We start from the raw sequence: 21330 nt of genomic DNA, 5'->3' as shown, positions 1-21330 counted from the left end.
ATAGCATATCTACAAACAACCTCAGCGACGCGTTGTGAGCTTATAGATCGACTAACGCATTTGCTTTATGCTAGCTTTATGTGGCCTAGTCGCTTCTGGTTGCTTAATATTTCCCTCGAAATCTGACAACACTGGAGAGTAATGAGACCCCACCTAAAAATTAAGTCTTACGGCTATGGACCAGGCCCAGGTCTACATCAACCTTAGCCCTACAAGCAGAACCCAATGGTACTGAAGTTTCTGACATACCTCAGCCCGGTTAGGTTCGGATTGGGCTGACCCAGGGGGTTCCGAGAGGGGCTACATCAACCTGAACCAGTTATCTCCTCCATTTAATCACTGATAAACGAAACTGCTTGACACGATGGAAAATAAAAAATGCTCAACGTTATCAAGGCCGTGGCCCGTGGTTAATGGTATTTTTAGAAGCCTGTTGCACTACAACCGACCACGTGGTCACTCACAGCCTTGTCTTGAGTTATTTACATCGTCAGAATATTTAGAAATACCCTCACCCTTAAAACGTGCACTCATTACTAAAAATGACTTATTACATTAGTTAATTACTGTGGTATTGTAACACGTTGTGTGACATAATGGCTCATCATGCATTCAGCTAATTCCTCTCGCGAAATAATTAAATTAAGGTCACCCTTACATAATCACTAAACTGACAGTCAAATATCTACAAGGAACATTACATTTACAAACACTAGCACTACGCACTTCATATGAGCCACTTGGCACTTACCATGTTCAGAGAAACTGCAAAATGGAGTTGGAAAATGTGCGTGCTCTGTCCTTTACTCCTTTGAGCCAGCCAACTGTCGGAAACTGCGAGGGGAGGGACCATTTGGTTGTGCGCCAGTGTCGCGTCGCGTAGCACAAACAGCAGATCTACAAGCTCACAGCGCGTCGCCACATGGTCGCCACGCGTGACGCTTAGCGTTGTGTGCTTGTAGATCTGCTGTTTGTGGAGGGCCCATGGGAAGGTCCTGTTACCAGGCGGAAGCCTCAGATCCTGTCTAGATTAGAATACGCCTACTGTATCCGATAACATACACGCACACAATACATGCCAAAAATCGTTTCCGTATCCGTATCCGACACAGACCGGATCAGTAGCCTGTAGTCAAATTACATGACCGGTCTACGTTATTTCTGTGCAGAACACAGAAATACAAAAAACTGGCCTTTCAAGTCATGAAAGTTGCACGACGTGCAACAGCAGCAAGAGCAAATTAAACAGTAGGCTACTGTGCAAATTAAGGTTTCAACTTTTAACAATGGCTCCAGCCTGGAGAAAAATAGAACACTAGTAAAAACAGAACAAATTATTTTATTCACTTAGCATTTACATTTATATTCTAATATTATTGCTCAAATTCATTATGGGAATCACTTAGTTATTTTAATAAATAAACCCAACTACAGTGCTTTAATATTTTTTTAGCTGTGCATACTCTGTGTGTTATCAGTGACAGTGAAGAGCCGGCTTATAACTAGCACTACAACAAGATGAGCGAATGTTACAGTATAGGCCTATAGACCTTAATTTACAGTATGCTCAACTCATTTTGCTCACCTTAAGGTGCAGTTCACACACAAAAAAAATACTTGTTTTCTATCGACACAGTCACACACATAAAGCCTTGAATTCATGGAGATTATTTTAGGACAGGGATTCCCAAACAGTGGTGCATATGTGGATACAAGAAGGAAATATATGTTTATAGCCTATAGCTTATATGCAGGCAGCCAATTTAGATTATGTTCATATTAATTTCCCTGTGGGGGGGTGCATTAGCTATAGGTTGGGAAGTAACACTGATATAGGCCTACTCCTATGTTGCGACATAATCTGGCTAAACTAAAGCTGTAGTGGAAATCAAATTCAATATTCTTGTACCAAAATTAAAATGAGGTGTCGTCTGTCAGGTGGAAACCTCGTGTCCAGAACTGTTACTTTTCAGGATTCAAGCAAAAGCAGCTGATCTTGAAGCTCAAAGCTTGTGGATCTGATCTGCTACCTTTGTGTGACGCTGTAGTGTAGTATGATCAAGTAGGCGCGGACGTTAATTTACGAAAAACACAATAATAATATGGAGACAAGAAGTTTCTGCCTGACAGCAACGATGTATAATTACAAAGAGAAAATAAATGTCTTTGTTGTTTAAGCTGCTGAGTCTGATACACATGAACACATCCCTGACCCCACATAGGAAAAGCAGCAACGAAGTACAATTTTTAGAACACATTTTCAGATTGAAGCTCAGTATGGTTTTTTACATCAACATTAACTTAAAACATCTATAAGGCTTTGATAAATTGTAATATATTGCATTTACTGAGAAAGGAGGGGAAAAAAAGTAATTTTTCATTAGTATGTATTATGTTCATTCAAAATTGATACATTACATCAAGTAGTAGTGCATGGAGTGGACAGTCTTGAATTAAATCAGTGTTAATACTTAGTTGTAAATCTGAGCGTACAAATATAAATTACCCAAATGAACCCAATCTTTGAAATAGTTTGGATGTGTGTGTGTAGCTCTTGGATATTTTCATTTAATGAAACATGGAAAAAGGATCTTCCTGGCCTCGCCTGAAGATGATTCTCAACACATTGTGTCGTGAAGAACCTCTTTTTATTGTATACCCTGTTCATGTTCCAAGTAAATAGGAATCTCTCTGAATTTGTACCAGTTCTCCGTGCTTTTGTCTCCCTCCTGGTCCGTCTCTTTTCATTACCACCGACTCCAGCCTTGCCATTTACAATACTTTTGTAAATGGCAATTTTAAATGATTTCGCAAAAGTACACATACCCTAACCACATATATAAAGGACAACACAGTTAAACCATAACAAATAACAGGTACAAAAGTTGAACACCGCTCAATCTTATTTAAGCGTTCTGAGCTGGGCAGAGACAGTTTTGACTCCTGCTCAAAAATATGGACGCTAGGGTTCATGTGGTGTTCGCATGTTTGTTCACAAGCTTGTTGTTGTTGGGGACGCTACTAGACCATGCAGGAGCTCCATGTGCTTCCTCTTGTCCTTGGCACGGTTGATGGTCATCTTAAACAAGCGACAGTACAGCTCCAGGGCGACCGGAGTGTCGTCGTTCCCTGGCACGGGGTACGTCACCAGGCTGGGGTTGCAGTTGGAGTCCACGATGCCCACAGTGGGGATGTTCATTTTCGCCGCGTCCCTGATTCCCACATGCTGCTGAAATACGTTGTTGAGGGTGGACAGGAAGACGATGAGGTCCGGCAAGCGGACGCCCGGGCCATACTGTATGGGAGCGTTGGTGAGGATGCCGCCCTGCCAGTAGCGTGTGTGGGCGTATTCCCCGCAGTCCTGCGCCGTGTTCTCCACAAGTTGGCTGAACTGGCGCCGGCGGCTGACAAACAGTATGATGCCACCCCGGTACGCCACATGGGCAGTGACATTCAGGGCTGCTTGAAGGTGCTCCACTGTCTGATCCAGGTCAATGATGTCTTGGTCCAGACGAGAGCCAAATAAGTAAGGCTCCATAAGCCTAACAAAGTGTGAAATTAGAGTGGTGCATTAGTGGAACTCATGACAATATGATGAATGCAGTCAATCAATCCATCCAAACTCTACATCTCACACACTCATACTCACACACACCTGGGAGATTAAAAAAGTCCCCACTACAAAAATAATAATAACAACATTAATAGAAGTGATGAAACAGCACACCAACCTGTGTCGACAGCCCTTTTTATGGCCAAGATGCACCCTGGCATCAAAGAGGTCTTTCAAGGAGAAGAGCTCTGACAGACGGAAAAAATCTGCCGTCTCTAGAGGCTGGTTCAGAAGCTTGTTTTCTGTATCGGAGGACATAAAAAATAACAATCAGAAAGTGCCGTCATGTGCAATTAGGCATTAAGAAATGCTGTTAAAACCAGGAAAGCAGCCATGTGTCATTTTTGCGTTGGCTGTTCAAAAATAGCATATCTGCAACATCGCGTCACTTTGTGCCGAGCTGCAAGCTTGAACATCTTTAAAGTGTGAGAACTACTGATTTAGAAAGCATTTGTAGAATGTGTGTTAATCTGGGACGTAGGTTATGTCACCATTAACAACATGATGGGGTCCTGAGCTAAAATTATTAATAAGTCAGGACCCAAATAGGGCCCTTTCGCGTCCTTAACTCTTATGAAGATTAATTAACATTGTACAGTGAAGATTGGGGTCCCAGAGATTACAAAATGCATACCAAACTGAGGGGGTCCTTAGAATGAAAGAGCTTGAGAATAACTGGGTTATGTTATTCATGCACAAAGTCTCACCTGCAGCATTGCTTTCTATGTCACTCTGCGGTGGTTTAATAGCTGCTGCAGTGGCATGCAGTTGTCCTCTGCATAAGTACGGTACAGTACTGGGTACCAACCGTGGGTTGCGTAGCAACAAAAGTCCTAAAGGGAAAAAATTAATACAAAAATGTTAAATCAATCTGTTGGCAATTCACAATTCAGCCATAAACTCAGTGGCTCTCAAAAGTGTTGGCAGGCTAAAAGTGGATGAAATGCAGATTATAATACAGCTATAATGTGATTGATTGTGATGTTGCTTTTGTCGCCCTCGGAGTTAGTCATCAGCCTTATCCCATGTTTTTTTGTCCTTTGTTATTGTTTTTGTTGTCTCATCATTATTGTAAGTCTGTTTGTTTTTCTACTTTCTTTTTCATTTCTTGTCGTTTGTGGTATATTTTTTAATCTGTTAATTCTAAGAACAGATGCTTAAACAATGCAGCTAGAATGTAATAGTGAGATAATAAATTAGCAATACTGTGTACGACTGTACGTTTCGAGATCTTCTCTTATTATCCCCTTCCTGGCACCAAATAAATCTGTTCCGTGGCCCCTTAATTAATATGTATCAATGTGAGGGTGATTCACACCAGAGCCTTAGATATAGACATGGCTCTGATTCACACAGAGTAATAATGATTCACATGACAATGTTTGAGAACCACTGAGGCTAGCTAACGGTAGAGGGGAAACAAGGTAAAGGGAGACCCTAAAGAAGGTATCGTCACGGCTGATACTATGCAATCTACACAAAACAATGACACACCAATAAATATTGCAGCATTTTCCTCAAATAACGAAACTAATATAGTAAATAATAAATATAGTATGAAGTCTTCCTTTTACCTTTGGTTAGAACCCTGGCAGCCATGCTTGCTTGTCGTTTCCCCTCCCACACACAGAAGGTCAAAGTGTGTAACTGGTAAATGTAGTCCACAAGAATACGTCAAGCGCTATCTACAACGTAATCCACTTCCACAAAGGACTACAACTCCCATTACTTCACAATTAGTCTCTCGAGACTATGCTCGAGACAGACTGGCTAAAAAGGGAAAGAGGGCGCTGTTTTTCCTTTGTTTTGCCAATGGGTACCCAGATTGCTTCACAATTTAGACATACAAAATAATACCAACTTGGAAGTTGGAACAAAACAACTTTATTGAAAATTGAACAAATACAATGGCACTGCAGTTCCATGTGGACTTCAACTCCCAGGCATTACCTCACAAATGTGACATAGAAAATAAATGAATTATTTGTTGAAAATGGAACAACTCCCTTAACTGCACAAATTAGACTAAAACAAAAAAAATGAAATGTCTCATTATATAAACTGGGAGGACCACATTGTCTCGCTCATGTAAGGAGTTCCCAATGCAGCTGCTAAGCCCAAAAATCGAGTGTGCAGCTGTATTGTCTAACCTCAATGTGTGATCATGGCATCAGGTGCAGAATTAGTCAGCTCCATATATATATGGGCACAAAAGGTGCCATCAGATGACATCAGAGATCTCCATATCCTATGGTCATTACCGATGACATCATAGATCTCCATATATAGGCATATTGGTTGGATCAGCAGTGCAGCGTAGGTGTAACAGGCTGAATCTCTAGTTAAATGTGACGCCAATTACGGTAGGCATTAAAAAAATAATATCAATGGCATCAATACTGAACATTATATAACACAACAAACAGAACCGTTATATCTGCCAAACTTGAAAGTGTAACACAAAAAATACAAAATCTTTAGGATCGGTAAACAGCAAACATATAAAACTTTAAACTAAAGAAATCATGGCAACAACAAAACAATCTCACATTTAACTGGTAACACCATTCAAGTATATAGTTAAGGAATTCCTGTTACTTCCAGTGTATAGCTAGACCTTATTGGTTGGTTTCATACATAACATTTTTCATAACACACATTACAGTCTTGAAGATCTTGGGTTTCCTGATTTGGCAATCACATTTGAATAGTACTTTGGTAATTTAGCCTAATGAGAATGTTGCTTCTTTTAAACTCATCCTTGTTTAAGCCAAGAACTTGAAAGATACAATATGGATTCAAACGGGTAAATAGAATACAACAAAATAACATAAAATAATCCAACCTATTGCCACAAAGCTACTTGAAAGATGTTCAAGGACTAAGGTAAAACTAGTGAATACAATTAACCAACTTCTAACCATGAGGCTGCAGATGTTAATGAACATTTAACAATCAGAATAAGAACATAAGTGCATGTGTATATAACAAGTGCATTAAACATTGTGGTGACCAGACTTGAGACCCTGACAGGTCAAGTCACTAATCCTTTTCAAAAAGTGCCTTTATCAGGACATCACTTTCAATTATTTAGGTTTAGAAATAGCCTATTCCACAAAACAACAAAATATGCCTGTGACAACAGTATCTGATTTGACATACCCCAAAACTGTTTGGATCATATGTAACATTATCTGTTTTACAGCCTGACTCCTTCACGTATCCTGAAAAACAGATAAACTTCAAGTTATAATTTTCAATTTACTAGTCATTCTTATTAATATGTCTGATTTATACTTTGTTGCATGCTGGTGTCTCGCACCAAATTTAGCCGATCTACAAACTCAGCTATAATATTGGCTGTCAACAAAGTATAAATCAGACATTAAATGTAATTTCTTTGCACAAGGTGCAGGTATGTACCTAGAAGATGCTGGAACAAACTGGAGCTGTCTTTTGATACCCTTCACCATCTTCTGTCCAGGAGCAGAAAGACGGTTCTCCTGCAAGCATCAGTTGATCAACTTTTGACTCTCTGGAGTGGTAACCTGGAACGCTCGCCCCCAAAACACATTCGCCCCAATTTTGTTCCAGGCTAAGTTTAGGAATAAGTAACGCTATGTTAAGTTTAGGAATAGCTGGTGGCAAATGTTTGGGTCGTTGGATTTGACCCGGAGAAAGCATGTTCTGGGTGCGAGCGTTCTTGTATTCTCTGGACTCAACAATGGGGATGAATTCAAAGATGCAAACATGAAGATGGTTTCAATTTTTCCAGACTTAAACATTGACCACTTCAACCTGGAATCCCAATTTCGGGCAGGGCATAATAATGATCGCCGGTTTCTTATTTTTTGTTTGTAAAGCGGTTAAAGTTCATTAAGAATAATGGGTTCCCTAGCATGGCATTGTAGTGCATTATATTCCCATTGTACCAATAAGGCATGCAAAATAATGTAGGCTACTGTTAACCACTCAACCTAATGTCCCGGTGGAATGGTACCTTTATAGGACTCTGAGCTTTGCGTCTCCTGTTGAACATCTCGTTCCTCTCCACTGTGTTCAGAGCTATGTAAGGTCTGAGGGAGATGCCATGGTCAATGCTACTGGACAGACACCTGAGCAAGGGAGAGCAGGAGACGCATCAGAGTACAAATCCTCCATTTGTGCAACACTACAATATATACAGGGCTAGATTTGTGGGGGCAGGGGAACAGCACTACTGTAGGCTTAAGTATACTTCATTATATGAGAAATTGTGAAAATAGCTGTTCTACTAGCTCACAACATGCCACGTCACGACTTGTGGTGAGCAGCCTCTCCCAGCAAATCGAACCCCGAATATATTGAATATGTAACCATACAACTACACTGAAACAGAAACCTGTAGAGCAAGTAAGGTGAAGAAATATTAAGGTGGTGGTAATGGTTAAGTTGTAAATATGTAGAATTTACATGAACTAACAACTGTGTTTGAATGCAACAATTAAGAGACAGTTTTGTTTGCAATTCACTCTTTATTACACAGTTGCACTTAAGATACAGCAAACGATTCTCTCTTAACGGGTATGAGGGGAGGAAAAAAAAATGACTTTCTGCAAAATATTTACGAAAACTGGCAATGCACAGCATGTTCAGTAAGTCTTTTGTTTCTTCATAAACAAAAATAAATAACTTTTTCACATAGGAAATTAAAAAAAAGGGGGGGGAAAAAAAGGACAAAAACACGTTTTAAATTGCAAATCTAGTAAGATGAGAGGTAATTCTGGACATTTTGTGGATTCTGGACATTTTAGGCAGTGTGTCCACCAAAGCATTTTCCCCCCAGCTGAAAACACAAGGTGCGCTTCTAAATCGCTCATCCAAACAACAAAAGTGGTTAGGTTGTCTTTCCAACTCTCTGTGACCGGTTAAAAACACCAGATGTACCCGGTAGCACAGCGCAGAATAGACGCTCAGCGCCTTGTTCACACTGCTAGCATTTCCAGCATATCGTTGCTGTTGGGCAGAAACCTCTTATGTCCATATTTTAGCTTTGCGTTTTTTCGTTTTGTTTTTCGTAAATGAATGCGCTGCTTGCTTTTTTTAAATTAGAATCCTGAAAAGTTAACGGTTTTGGACATGAGGTTTCCACCCGACAGAGACAATATCGTACATACGCTCCTATTGAAAACAATCCAAAACATACTCATTAAAAAAACACTTCTGTGGACACATAGACAATAAGTCCGCTATGCTATCGAGGCCATTATCAATTATGTCATTGGTTATGGAATTTCTGTCCTTCTAAGCAACAGGCAGTGAATGGAGGGGAATGTATTCAAAGAAGAGATATTATAAGTGTACGGTAATAACCTTATCTCCAGTTTGTGTTGAGAAAGTAAAGTATAACAGTGTGTTTATCTTTGCTTTATTTTTGAATGACATTTTGAAATTGTGACCAAAAGGTTCCCTTTAATTCAAACCAAGGTTTTTTTTTAAGAAAAAGATTCTATGCACTCTTCACTATGCATAAAGTGTCATCGTAAATGTCAAATCTGTCAGGCAGAAACCTTGACTAAATTTGTTTACCTTCTTTTTAAAATAAATGAATGCCATTCTACTTTTATACTGTTGTATGAGTTTTAGATAGATTTGAAAATGTTCACCTAAAATGACATGCTTTCTGTGGGTTTCATGAATGTTTAACCAATTAAAAGTAGTAAGAAGAGCTTGTAAATAACTACATGGGATCCATTAGGACACAGGTTCTTCTGTCCATCTCCTGAAAAGGTGTTTTGACCAATGATATAACGATATGCTTAACATGTCTTTATTTCTATGGCTATACTACCTGTGTGTTGGCCAAGACTTCTTTCAGTTTACACCTGGAATGAATATGTCTCGTATAAAATGTATACATTTAGGACTGGGCAATTAACCAAAAATGTGCCGAATCAAATATTTAGAACAAATAACCAAATTAATCTTGGACATTAATCGATAAGGTTAACACTATTATACAAAGGTGGCATACAAAAATAGTGAAAATAGATGATCTAAGACCTAACAATGTGTCGTGTTGTGAGCTTTGTTGTGAGCCATTTTCACTAGTTTGGATTTTATTTTTATGATCATTGTCATTGATTAATCAGAATCGAAGCAAATGTATAGAATAATCGGGATATTAATAATGTGAAGTCATATCGCCAAGCCCTACATAACATCCAACTGTAAAGACAGATAGACGGACTGAATACCCTGTCACCCAAATCTTGAGGTGATCCAACACACTTTGACATTAGTAACAAAAGGGGTAAATTCACTGCATATTGGAGGGAAAAAAAGGGGGAAAAAAGAATGGAAATAAGCATGTATGCATGGGGTCCAATTAGTGCACAAAACATTTAAAAAAAGCAGCCAGCTCACAACTTTAAACATATTAACCAAGATAATGTGTTTGTTTGACCCATTCTGCAATAGGTTCTGCAGCCAGAGGCTATTGTCTACTTGGGGGTTCTAGGCATAGTAATGTTTGGGAACCCCTGGTCTGGTAGATAGGCCAATTAGCTACATTCCAAAGTTCACAGTGAGGAAGAAAGAGAACTGTATTGGATATTAAGGCAGATCTTCCGACACATAATGAATAGTGTGACTTTTTATAACTGCATTGATGTTTCTTAAATTATGAGGTAAGGAGATAAATTTGGAAAAAGTCTGACATTGATGTTTGTCCAATTTTAACTCAGGTCAGAAATCTGATGAGTGATACATCCTACAATAAAGTATAGTGCATTTGGGTGGTGACAAATTGTAAGTAGTTGCTTGTTGTAGAAAATGGTGGTTGTATTGCTTGGCAGGGGGGTCTGGTGATATGGACTGATTACGCAGCAGAAATATATATTGACTATTATTTGTGGTGCCAATGTGTTAAACAGCTGTATAAACGTACAAACATATAAAAGAAAAAGAAAACAATGTTCATTTTTGTATCGTTAAACATTTCTTTCAAGCCTACAATTAAAAGGACTCAACATAGCGTTAAAAATATCCATTAGGAGGGCGCGATCCTGGAAATGAATTCAAGAAACTTGTTTATTATGCTATGTGACTGCACAAACGAGAATAAAAGCCTATACTTACAATGTGGAAAATCCCTGCTTCTTCTCTGGACTTCCTCTTTCATCTGACTCACAATCTGTCTCATCTACGAAATGTTCCTCTCTTCTCGCTAGCTGCAATCCTCTCTCATCTGTCTCCATGCTCTCCCTTTCTTTATTGTTCTCACTCGTAAAGTCCCTTCTCTCATTTCCTTCACTCGTGTCTCTGCTTCGGACCTGGACATGGTTGGTCTTATTCGAGGACAGCTCCACAAACACACTTTGGTCCTTGGGCATATGCACCATGCTGCTCTCAGTCTGGGGCAACGGGCGCTGTGCTCTGTGGCCTCCTGGTGCGAGACCTAGCATAAAGGACTTAACGGGGAGCTGTCTGGAAGCGGATGAAGGATTGGAAAATGGGGAGCGAGACATGGCATTCACCGGTGTGTCTGGAGAACAATGGAAAGGCACAATTGATGTGCTGCTTCTTGCAGGGGACCATACAGTGGTAGATGTCTGTGGTTTGGGATAGCTCCCCTTTTGATGCGGTGGACTTGACAACTCACTGGTTTTAGTGATATGGAATGGGGTTTGCTTAAGACACATGCTCTTTGTTCCAGTAGTGGGGAGTCCAAGACACTGACGCCATTTTGTTGAATCCGAGCGAGACTGGGGAGTACTGGGACTCGCACGCTGCTGAGGTCTCGCCAACTCAGAGAAGACATTGTGGACATCACTGCTCCCAGTACTTGGTCTTATCTTCTCAGTTCGACCAGCGCCAGCCCCGTCTGCTGGCTCCATGAGATTAGGGCTGTTAGAGAGGGGTGTGGAGAGGCATGATTTAATGACAGTTCTGAGTGCAGAGTTGGAGTTGTCTAGTAAGACCGTCTCCCTTGTTGGAATTGTCTCCTTATCCTGGGAAGCTTTGCATTCTGGACTAGTTGGCAGGGATTCTTCTGGGAGGTGAATACCATCTTGTACTGAAATTTCAGCCAGCTGATCTTCCAATTTAACATTATCTTGAAAAGAGGCACAAGCCTCAACATTGCCATTCCTTGGTGCATCTCCCGTTTTCTGTGCGGTGGAAACCTTGGCCTTTTCCTTTTCTGCCAGAAACTTTCTGATCTCCAGCTCAATGCTATCATCACTGTCAACACAACTGCTTTCTTCTTTAATCTGAACAATATCCTGATCATTGACCACTGATGTGATGTCTGCACTACAATTCCCTTTCAATGTGTCAGTTTCAATTGCCTGGATATTGGGTTCATTTATCTTATCACATGGTTTGTGCTGCAAGATGCTCTTCTTACTTAATTTATTCTTGTCTCTGATATCAACCCTACTTTTAGAAACTTTCTTCAAAATGCCACCTTTGGCAATGGAATCATCTTTCTGTTTGTTTGCCTGTAAAATGTTCTCTGATGCAGGTTCCTCTGCTTGGAAACACTTCTTTGATTTGAGCTTCATGTCCCTTGTCCTTTTCGTTAACTTCTTCTTTGTTTTGAGCAAGTCTTTTATTGCAGTGTCGAGATCCTCATCGCTGTCCAGAGAGCTACTTTTATCTCCACTCCTATCAGTCTTTTCTAGTCCATAAAACAAATTTGGATTGATGATTGTAGAAACAAATGGCTTTGATCCGTTTCCAGCCATGTCATCACTGTTGTTATCAATCACTTCAGAGAGTTGCTTTAGCTCTGCCTCTCGATGCTTCCTTTTTTGGGTCAAAGATAGCCTCAAAGTTTTTTTCTGGACTGTAACTTGATTCACCTTAACAAGCTCATCCACGCTCTGTGGTTCTATAGTACATGGAGCAGAGCTGGGTGGCTGGATGATGTCACGCATTTGGGCCTTCTGCTCAAGGAATTTCCTGATTTCTTGCTCGATGCCATCTTCACTATCGATGGAGCTGTCATCACTCACATGCGGGAGGTCAGAAGGAATGAGGGGAGTTGATGATTGATTTGGGTTATTGCTGGTAACGCCAACATCGTGACTAAACACCTCAGGCATGACGGCTTTTGAAATGTCCAGTATTGCCTCGGCACACAAGAGCTCTGCGGTTGTCGTTATATTGACCTTTGAAGTAGCAGGAGCGGGTTCCTCTGTAAACGGTTCTGCCTTAGATGAAAATACCCCATTTCCTTTACCTTTAGGGCTGCCTATAAGTCTATTTCTCAGAGTGCAAACAGATGTAGGAGAAGGCAAGGAAAATTTCACATGTTTCTCAGTTCGTTTCTTTTTCTTTCTGGATTTTAATTTTTTTATGCTTTCTGCGCTTGTACTCTCGGTAGGCTTAAGTGATGACTTAATTGGAGGCTTTTGTAACGATGGTTTCACGAAATCCTTTTCTTTTATTTGTTCAAGCTGGTAGCAGCGAATGGCCTCTTCAATACCATCATCACTGCTGGAGTCAGACTCCTCTTTGATTGTGAGGGGCTCAAAAGCGTCTGTGCTTATTTTCTGTTTCTCATTTCTCTCCAACTGGTACATTTGAATGGCCTCCTCAATTCCATCATCACTACTACTCGAATCCACTGAGTCTTCCTCAACCTTAATCTCTTTGAAGATGCTATGTGTTGAAGGAGAGCTTTTGATCTGCTCTTTGATAGACATACTTGCTCCTGTTGTACCTTTGCTTGTATCCATCTTTTTTAGTGGATTCTCTTTGAAGGTGGCCTTGTTTTTGCTAAACGCCTTTTTGGGTGGAGATGGAGAGGCAGGGGTCTCAATTTGGACAAACTTTGGAAACTGGTTGCTGGCAGTTAACACCTTATTGCTGTCGGAATGTTGTTCGGAAATCTCAGGAACAGGTGGGTTTTTCCTGGGTACCTTTGATGGCTGTATAACCTCGGTGGCTGATTCTGCCTTGCGTTTGTGATCACCCTTTTCTTTCAGGTATTCCATGATGGCCTCCTCGATCCCTCGGTCAACAGAATCATCGCTGTCAGAGTCTTGCATCTCAGAGCCGGATACATCGTCTTGCTGGTGTTCAGTGGGACACTCATATTTGCGTCCTGCGACAGGAACCACCGCTGCCTTGCATACCTGGGGTTGGCCCTCCTGTCCTGGTAGCACATTATTCTCAGTCTCATCTCCCATGTCAAGTGAGGACTGACTGCCCCTCAGGCTCTCTATGATCATCTGGACCTTATCCGAGATAGGCGTGTCTTTGGTGGACAACTCGATGTCACTGAAACCGAGGGGAAGGCTATAGCCTTGGGGTGGGCCACAGTTTCTCCATTTTGTGTGAGACGCTGCGACTGGAGGTACATTCATCAAGTACATTCTAGTGAGATAGGATGGGCCACTGGACCATGGGAGTGCTACTGACTCCAATTAGGATTGCATCGTTGAATCTGAAAAAGAGAAGGGGAAAAACATGTCAGAAAAAAAAGTCTTCATATGTATGAAATTCATTGCATTACAAATCATGGTTTAACTACATGCTGATTTGAAATTGTAGGCCAATATCACAAATAATTTGTGAACTGGACAGAGAATCTGTTCAATCTCTTATCTCGTCTTTGGAATATTCAAGAGCTTCATCACCACTTAATAGATGCAAATCAACACAAGTAACTTTACAATTACAACTGTTTAAAATATCGCTTTCGATATTTTTTGGTTTAATTGTCTACCATAGTCCTACCAACGTTATATTGGAATTCTGATACAACTGATACTCTGTGACTCTGTGACTAGAACAGCCTGCACAAATGTTCTCGCAAGATTTGAGTTCGGATGCAAATATTTTTGAACATGAAATCTAGCATCCCTGTTCTGAGAATGTCATAAGAGGAGAGAATCAGAGAACATTCGCCAAAACTAGCCAAACATTCTGTGAAAATATTAGACGCAATGTGAGCTTGTATATGACCTACGGTAGTTTTGGAATGAGAATTTTTGTAGAGGGAAAAAAGGAGCAAACCCTGGATGGAAGAATCTATACTTTTTATATAGAGTTTAAGTGGTTAATTGTAATTGCAGAACCATTTGACTTGCATGTTGTAATTAGATATTTATTTTGTATACTATATATCCTATCAGTGGGTGACATGCTTCTCCTCAGTGATCGGCCTAAACAACGACCAAAAACATGTATTAAAATATGTGTCATGCTTGGTCTGACAAAGCGTGAATCCAAAGGGCTTTACAATGTGCACCCATTCACACGCACGCGCACACACAAACACGCACACAAGGTTGAATTTGGACTAGAGCCTGTCTACCAGGCACAGATTTACTGTAGGCAACAGTGTTGAGGACTGGGCTTTATGTCATATAAGCTGTGCCATCCCTCAGCCAGGCAGTTTTTGCAGTCACTTTGGGACAAATATTTAGCAGCATTTATTTCTCAAGACAAACTTGTGTTTAACCCAATTAGGTCAGACGTCAAAATAAATAAAAACATTCGCTCTGAAAGAATATATATTCAAAGATTTGTGCCGCATTTTTACGATTAAAAGAAAATAGCAAAACTACAAGTTCGTAGCGCGCCACTCAGTGGACGGTGGCACGCTATGAGCTTGTAGATCTGCTATTTTTCAATAGCTAAAGTATAACATAATGCTTAGTTAAAACACTAAGAATGGGTTAAAGCTCTGTTTACATGTACAGTAGGTCTACTTGGTACAGATATTGTATTCTCATCATCTTGTGTGATTACTGTAGGTGTCTGTCCGTCTCCCCCATTCACAGACCTGCTTTGTTACGTCTGAATTTTAAAGTAGGTTATACCGGTCATCCTATCATTACAACAGAATAATAGATCAATTGGCATATGAGAGATCAGTCGTAGGCTGACACTCACGTGTAGGCTGACCACTGACCAGCCATCCAGACAATTAGTGTTTGTGTAATTGCCTACTCATTTGTCTTTTTGTGTAGTTGATTAGTTGGTAATGGTTAGCTTTCTGCCAGGTAATGAGGTAATGAGGCCCCTATAGAGTTGACGTAGGAGTAAAGACTACAGTACTCTGCCCTGCAGGCAAATGTTGTGCTTCTCCAATTTGGAGTAGATAGATTATCCAAAGTACTTTTAGATATGTACCGATACCAGTTTTTCCTTCCCGATAGCCACAACTTGCGTATTGGTCAATACAAGAGTACAAATGCGATACCAGTGTGTAATTTCCAAATAATCTAGGACAGTGGTTCTAAAAGTGGGGTTCAGGGATCCTCAGGGTTCCTTGAGGGGGTTCCAAATGGACCCTTACTGGTCCATATGCACACTCTCAGTTATGGTGGTCCTTGAAATTAAATAGTTTGAGAACCACAGATCTAGGAATAAATCTAAATTCCCTTTATTGTCCAGCTACAAGTTAGTAAAATCAGTAAAATAGTACAGTTAAGGGGGAATAAAATAGTTGTGCAACATCAACTGAAGCAATCAAAATGACTGTAAATAAAATATCATGTGATTACGTGGTATGGCATAGACATACTCGCCGATAACAGTATTGTAGGCAGTATCGGCAGCGTTTAAGATACTGGTATCGCTGTCAGAACAACTCTTATTACTTTACAAATAGGAAAGGGAATTGCATTCTGCTCGTGGGGCACAAAACGAAACCTCTCGGCTCTGGAGGCAGATGCACCATGAAGATGCCTGGCAGGCGGCTAAATCAGAACTAATTTATCAGCAGAATAAAATACTGTGTAATTGAGGCTTATTAATCCATCCTGGACGGGAACCCCTTTTGATGTTTTAAGCATTATGTTATACTTTAGCTATTGAAAAATAGCAGATCTGCAAATCGTTTTATTTTCTTCTGGAGGGTACCTGGAACAACATATTTTCAGATGGGGGTCGGTGGCCAATTACATATAATTTGTGAGGTCCTTGACATGAAATAGTTTGAGAACGACTGACATAGAAACATGTATTTCAGAGAACTGTCAGGATTTCGAAGACATTTTTTTAATTTCAACGTCAGTCCTAAATGGGTTAATAGTTTATTAATCAGTTTATCTTTCTGCCAGGCAACTTTATGCAAGGCATGCCTGCAAGGCTGATATTAGCTTAGCTTAGCTTAATAGTACAGTACCAGTTATGAGAGTACTTGGGAGGCCAGTCTATGATAACAGTCATCTATGTCCGACATCAGTACTATATCATCAAAGCCGTCGGGCAATAACCACTTATCTCCACATTCTAACTTTTTGAAATTAATCAATGCCCTACTTGATCATACTACAGCGTACACACAAAAGCAGCAGATGTGGAAGCTCGAAAAGCGGTGCAAAGCTGATGTCCGAGTTTCGGTGTGTGGCTCGCGCCTCAGAGAGGTGGCGCACACACTCTCTGGAAAGGAAATTAATCCTGCAAGCGGATTCACGTTGATGTTGTGCGGGAATGTCCCGCATTTACAAGTAGTGAATTTGTTCATAATGTAGCAGATAAAGTTGTATGCATCGCGTGGACGGTTTTCATGCGTCATATATTAAAGATGCGCATCAGAGACACAGGGCTAGCAGCATCATTGATCATGGGGAACCCCGAAAATAATTTCCCCCAGTTTGGGGGAACCATTGGCCTAATACATTCTCGTTCTCAACCTTTTTTTCACCAAGTACCACCTCAGAAAATCACACACACACACACACACACACACACACACGAGAAGTTTTAATTTAACGATTTAGAAAAATGCGCGAGAGAGCACTATGAGAAGTTTCACTTTAACTGCGGCTCCACGGTGCCGTTATTGAATCAAGTAATCAATCATTTTCATTAGGCTACGCAGCACGCTACGTGTTGTACGATGCACCGTTTAAAATGCGTTTCATTCACTGTACCACAGCCACACTGTCTGTAGTCTACTCCTCTCGCGTCATATTAAAAGGTGTTTTTTCCCATTTGAACAGCACTAATTTGTGCTGGGACCACAACACCGGCCTGGATGTCATTTGACTGGAGCAATAGTGCTGTAGGTCTGACTCCGAGACGTGCACACCACTGCAGTTTTTAGGTGCAGCTCAAAATAATCTCCTTAATTGTCTTCCACACTTTTATAGTTCCATGTTAAGCCCCTGCGTTGCCATTGTTTAGTTTGTTGTGATCCGTGAAGAACTTGCAGCTCCCCCTCCCCTTTTACATGTTCGGGAAGGTTTCTCGTACAGGTTCTCATCACTGGCCTAATATATAGTTTTATAATTCAAAATCACAATTAATGGGAAGGTTAACTAAACCGCTGCTTTTGAAGACAATAGGTAGCACAAAGGTTATTGTTTATCATTCATTGTCGAATGAGTGAGTAAAAAACATGGATCTGTGTTTAACTGTTTATACTCCCCTGTGTCTCCAGTTAAACGAGGATGGATTATGACCTTTTTTATGCAGATGCATTAGATTACAGTCTATGCACTACATTTTTAAAATTGCCATAAATTGGGCAACTCAAGCCTACACAGTGCATCGGGCTTGGCCCTGGATGCACCCAATGATCATAAGACTGTTTCTGACTGTAAAGGCATGTTTCCAGAAGGAGGCATATAACCATTTCCACTAGGGTTGTTTGATTCGCTCAGCAGCAGATTTATGAACGTGAAACACAAAGGACACCTTATGCGTTTCCCGTTCAAATCTGCTGCCGAGCCAATAAAATGAAGCTAATACGGAAAACAAACAGGTATGCCATCTTCTGGAAACCTGGGACTACAGTCATGCACAGGGCCTATTGGCCGTGTTCGTGGGAGAGAAGGTGTGGGCTGGGATCTCTCCCTGGCACTGCACTAATGCCTTGGACCAATACCATTTTCTGATACTGAATGGAGCGGGATTAACCTAATTAAAATGTTTAGTTTGATATGATAATTTTGTTTCTTTTGGTATATGTTTGGTATACCTCATAGCACAACTAAACTATAATGTATTCACATTATGTAGAGAACAAAAACATGCGATGATGCGACGCAAACGGGAAACCATTACCGGAGCAGCGGTTCCTATTATTTTGTTGTCCTTTTGTTGCTACACCAGATCACACGGCTCAGTTTTTGAAAGAAAATATGGCTTTCCTCCGCGGCGGAAACAAGCCTGGTGGTGACACGAGGTTACAGGTTGGTCAAGTGCCTGTTCAGTCAGTGAGGTGTGTAACTAATACCTCTTGTATGGGTTACACCCTCCTGGTGAAACTCCTTGCGGTCAGGTGGGAAGGAGCAGCCTTGGTGTCAAGCGTCTCAGCAGAGACACGTGGTTGGTTGTTGTCTGAGGTCTACCAAGGACCATCCGCTGGAGTCAGCACAGCAGTGGCATGGTGCTGGAATACACAGGTCAGCAGGAACTGGCATAGAGACTACATTTGGAGATAAAAAATAAAAAGGGGAAAAAATATATTGTAAAACAAGTCATGCCATAAAATGTTGCAGTACAACATCATTTAATTAAAATAAATAAATAAAAATGTATAGAGAGAGCGAGAGAGACCCCCTCTATGTAGTCCAACTATACATAGAGAGAGAGAGAGACCCCCTGTATGTATAGTCCAACTATACATAGGGGGGGGGGGTCTCCATATGACAGTGAAGTGACAATTTAAGGAATTTTAAGACCTTTTTAATAATTAATACCTAAAAAAAAAGCATAAAATGTAATCAACAAAGTAATTTAAAACTGGTCAAACATTGGCCAAATCGTCAAATAATATAAGAAAGAGGCAAAACAAATTCCTAAAATAGTCAAGATGACACATTGTGAGCTACAGTAGGTCAAACTAAATGTAATGCCTACAATTCAATTTTCTTGTATTTGTTTAACTGGGAATAAGGTTAGAAATAAGTTTCGGGTTATGCATCGTTTTACTGGGGTTAGGTTTAGGAATTGGGTTTGCTTTGGGCACCGTTATACCAAGGTTAATAGGTGTAACCGTTTAAGCATAGTTTAGGAATGTTTAGGAATACCAGCCTGAGCAGTTCTGCTGGCTGTACGCCCGGCCCGGGGGGGACTGGGTTTTGAGGAGAGTTCGTTGTCACAGTTTACTTTTATATGATGACTTCCTGTTTTTTTTTTTTATAATAGTGTATATTTGTAGGTCTCTAAATGTTCTGATGAATTGAAAATGGTGGACCCTGTTGTAAACAACTGTAATGCTTAATCATGGTGTCCTCCACACAGTAACAGTTTTTATATTGACTCTTTGAAATATACCCAGTCTACATACTGTGAAATAAAAATGTCAATCAATCAATGAATCAATCAATAGCCGATCTACAAGCTCACAACACCCACTAGGCTATTATAAGGCTATGGAGATATTAGACGTTTGAGGCCATCAGGCTGAGGCTCTGAGTCTGAGCCACTCTGTATAGTCTGCTACACTTACTGTACGTATGGCAATGGCATTCAATTAGAAATTAAACGTCACTGGCTAATGTCAACACAGCTGTAGCAGGTGTTAAAGCAGACAAATGGCGCGTTGATAGAGCCCCCCCTCATATTGCTAGTGGTCATCCTGAATGCTGCAAGGAACTGAGATCTGTAGTCTACCTACATAGTCAGATATTAAGCCAATACAGCCCATTAACAACCCACACATTCAAATTGGTCAGTTTTGTTCATCTGGATGGCCTAAAACGACTCGGATAAACTCATAATAAAACGACTGACCGGAGATTGGAGAAATGGCAAAGTGCGCTGGCGTGAACCGTCCTCAAAAGATACGAAAAATAACCAAATAAAAAAGTAATCGTACGGGGCATTGTGCGAACTTTGTTTGACAGCGTGTATCATTCGTGTTCAAATCAAAGTTCTAAACGGCATAATTGTAACATGTTCCGTGTCTGTTGTGCATTGCATAACGCGGTGGTTTCGTTGTGTTGCTTCCTTGCTAGCGTTTTCCACCCTCCCCGGCGCTGCCGCAAAAGCCGACAACAGCCGGGGCTGCTGAGCCTAGTCGGCCCCGGCTCTGACCGCTCTGCCGCCCGGAGTGAGGCAATAGGAGACTCCGCAGAGGCGACCATGTTTCCCCGTACACCCGGCCGTGGATGTCAAACGCCACACGCAATTACTCGGCCGATATCACGGCCAGAAACGAGCTAAATACCGGAACATGTCCCCCTTAACGCTAAAACTACAGTGTATCGGAAGAAAGCGACACAAATGTCTCAAGTAGTAGCCAGGATCATACATTTGTTTCTACTTGCGCGACTTCAAAAAAAGACACTGACTGGCGGCCCTCGCTGCTACTGCAACCCCGGCATTTTTTTTTCCGGGGCGAAGAGAAGATAGCCTCTTTGTATTCTTATTTTTAACCATTATTATCACGCCACAGACGACCGTAACCCGGCGTTTTCTTCTCCAAAGAACACACATACAGTGAGAATTGACGCACATCATGGAAGTTGAACTTACCCGAGGTATTGTTGTTGGTCGCCGAGAGCCGTTCGTTCGTGGTAAAGATATCCCTCCAGCTTCAGTCAGTGTGTGCGGCCGGTGGGTGAGTTGGTCGTTTGCGGAGCTTCAGCCGCTCCACACACTGCACAGCACCGCGGACACGCGCCTATAGGGCTGGCTGGCTGCCTCTTGTCTGTCGAGCGAGTCCCCCCCTGCTTTGACTGTCGCCGCGCGGACAAGCTTGGTTATTGCTAGCTGGGCTGCTGGGGATCCTGACTCCTAACCTAATACTAAATACATACTAA

The 21330-nt window shown here is 41.1% G+C and overlaps 2 protein-coding genes across 3 annotated transcripts; both read right to left on the bottom strand.

The window, feature by feature from the left end:
• Positions 1-1323: 1323 nt before the first annotated feature.
• On the bottom strand, positions 1324-5225 carry mrps2 (mitochondrial ribosomal protein S2). The gene is made up of 4 exons (XM_080756114.1): positions 5188-5225; positions 4321-4446; positions 3732-3855; positions 1324-3542 (listed from the first exon to the last, which is right to left on the bottom strand). The coding sequence occupies exons 1-4, from the start codon at positions 5210-5212 to the stop codon at positions 2993-2995; spliced, it is 825 nt and encodes a 274-aa protein (XP_080612240.1). The 5' UTR covers positions 5213-5225; the 3' UTR covers positions 1324-2992.
• Positions 5226-5528: 303 nt separating this feature from the next.
• On the bottom strand, positions 5529-21176 carry ppp1r26 (protein phosphatase 1, regulatory subunit 26). 2 transcript variants are annotated; one of them, XM_080755957.1, is made up of 6 exons: positions 21044-21176; positions 18798-18989; positions 10733-14048; positions 7614-7728; positions 7037-7116; positions 5529-6837 (listed from the first exon to the last, which is right to left on the bottom strand). In XM_080755957.1, exons 3-6 carry the CDS (start codon positions 13975-13977, stop codon positions 6813-6815), a joined length of 3465 nt encoding a protein of 1154 aa, XP_080612083.1. In that variant the 5' UTR covers positions 13978-14048; positions 18798-18989; positions 21044-21176; the 3' UTR covers positions 5529-6812. The 2 variants fall into 2 exon arrangements, with proteins under 2 accessions (XP_080612083.1, XP_080612084.1); XM_080755958.1 differs by lacking the exons at positions 5529-6837; positions 7037-7116; positions 7614-7728 and adding an exon at positions 8114-9914.
• Between the last annotated feature and the right edge of the window lie 154 nt (positions 21177-21330).

The sequence above is a fragment of the Protomyctophum bolini genome, assembly GCF_963924005.1.
Source record: "Protomyctophum bolini genome assembly, chromosome: 22".
NCBI classification, from domain to species: Eukaryota; Metazoa; Chordata; class Actinopteri; order Myctophiformes; family Myctophidae; genus Protomyctophum; species Protomyctophum bolini.
The sequence above is the reverse complement of the archived record's forward strand: the minus strand, read 5'-3'. Positions and strand labels throughout refer to the sequence as shown.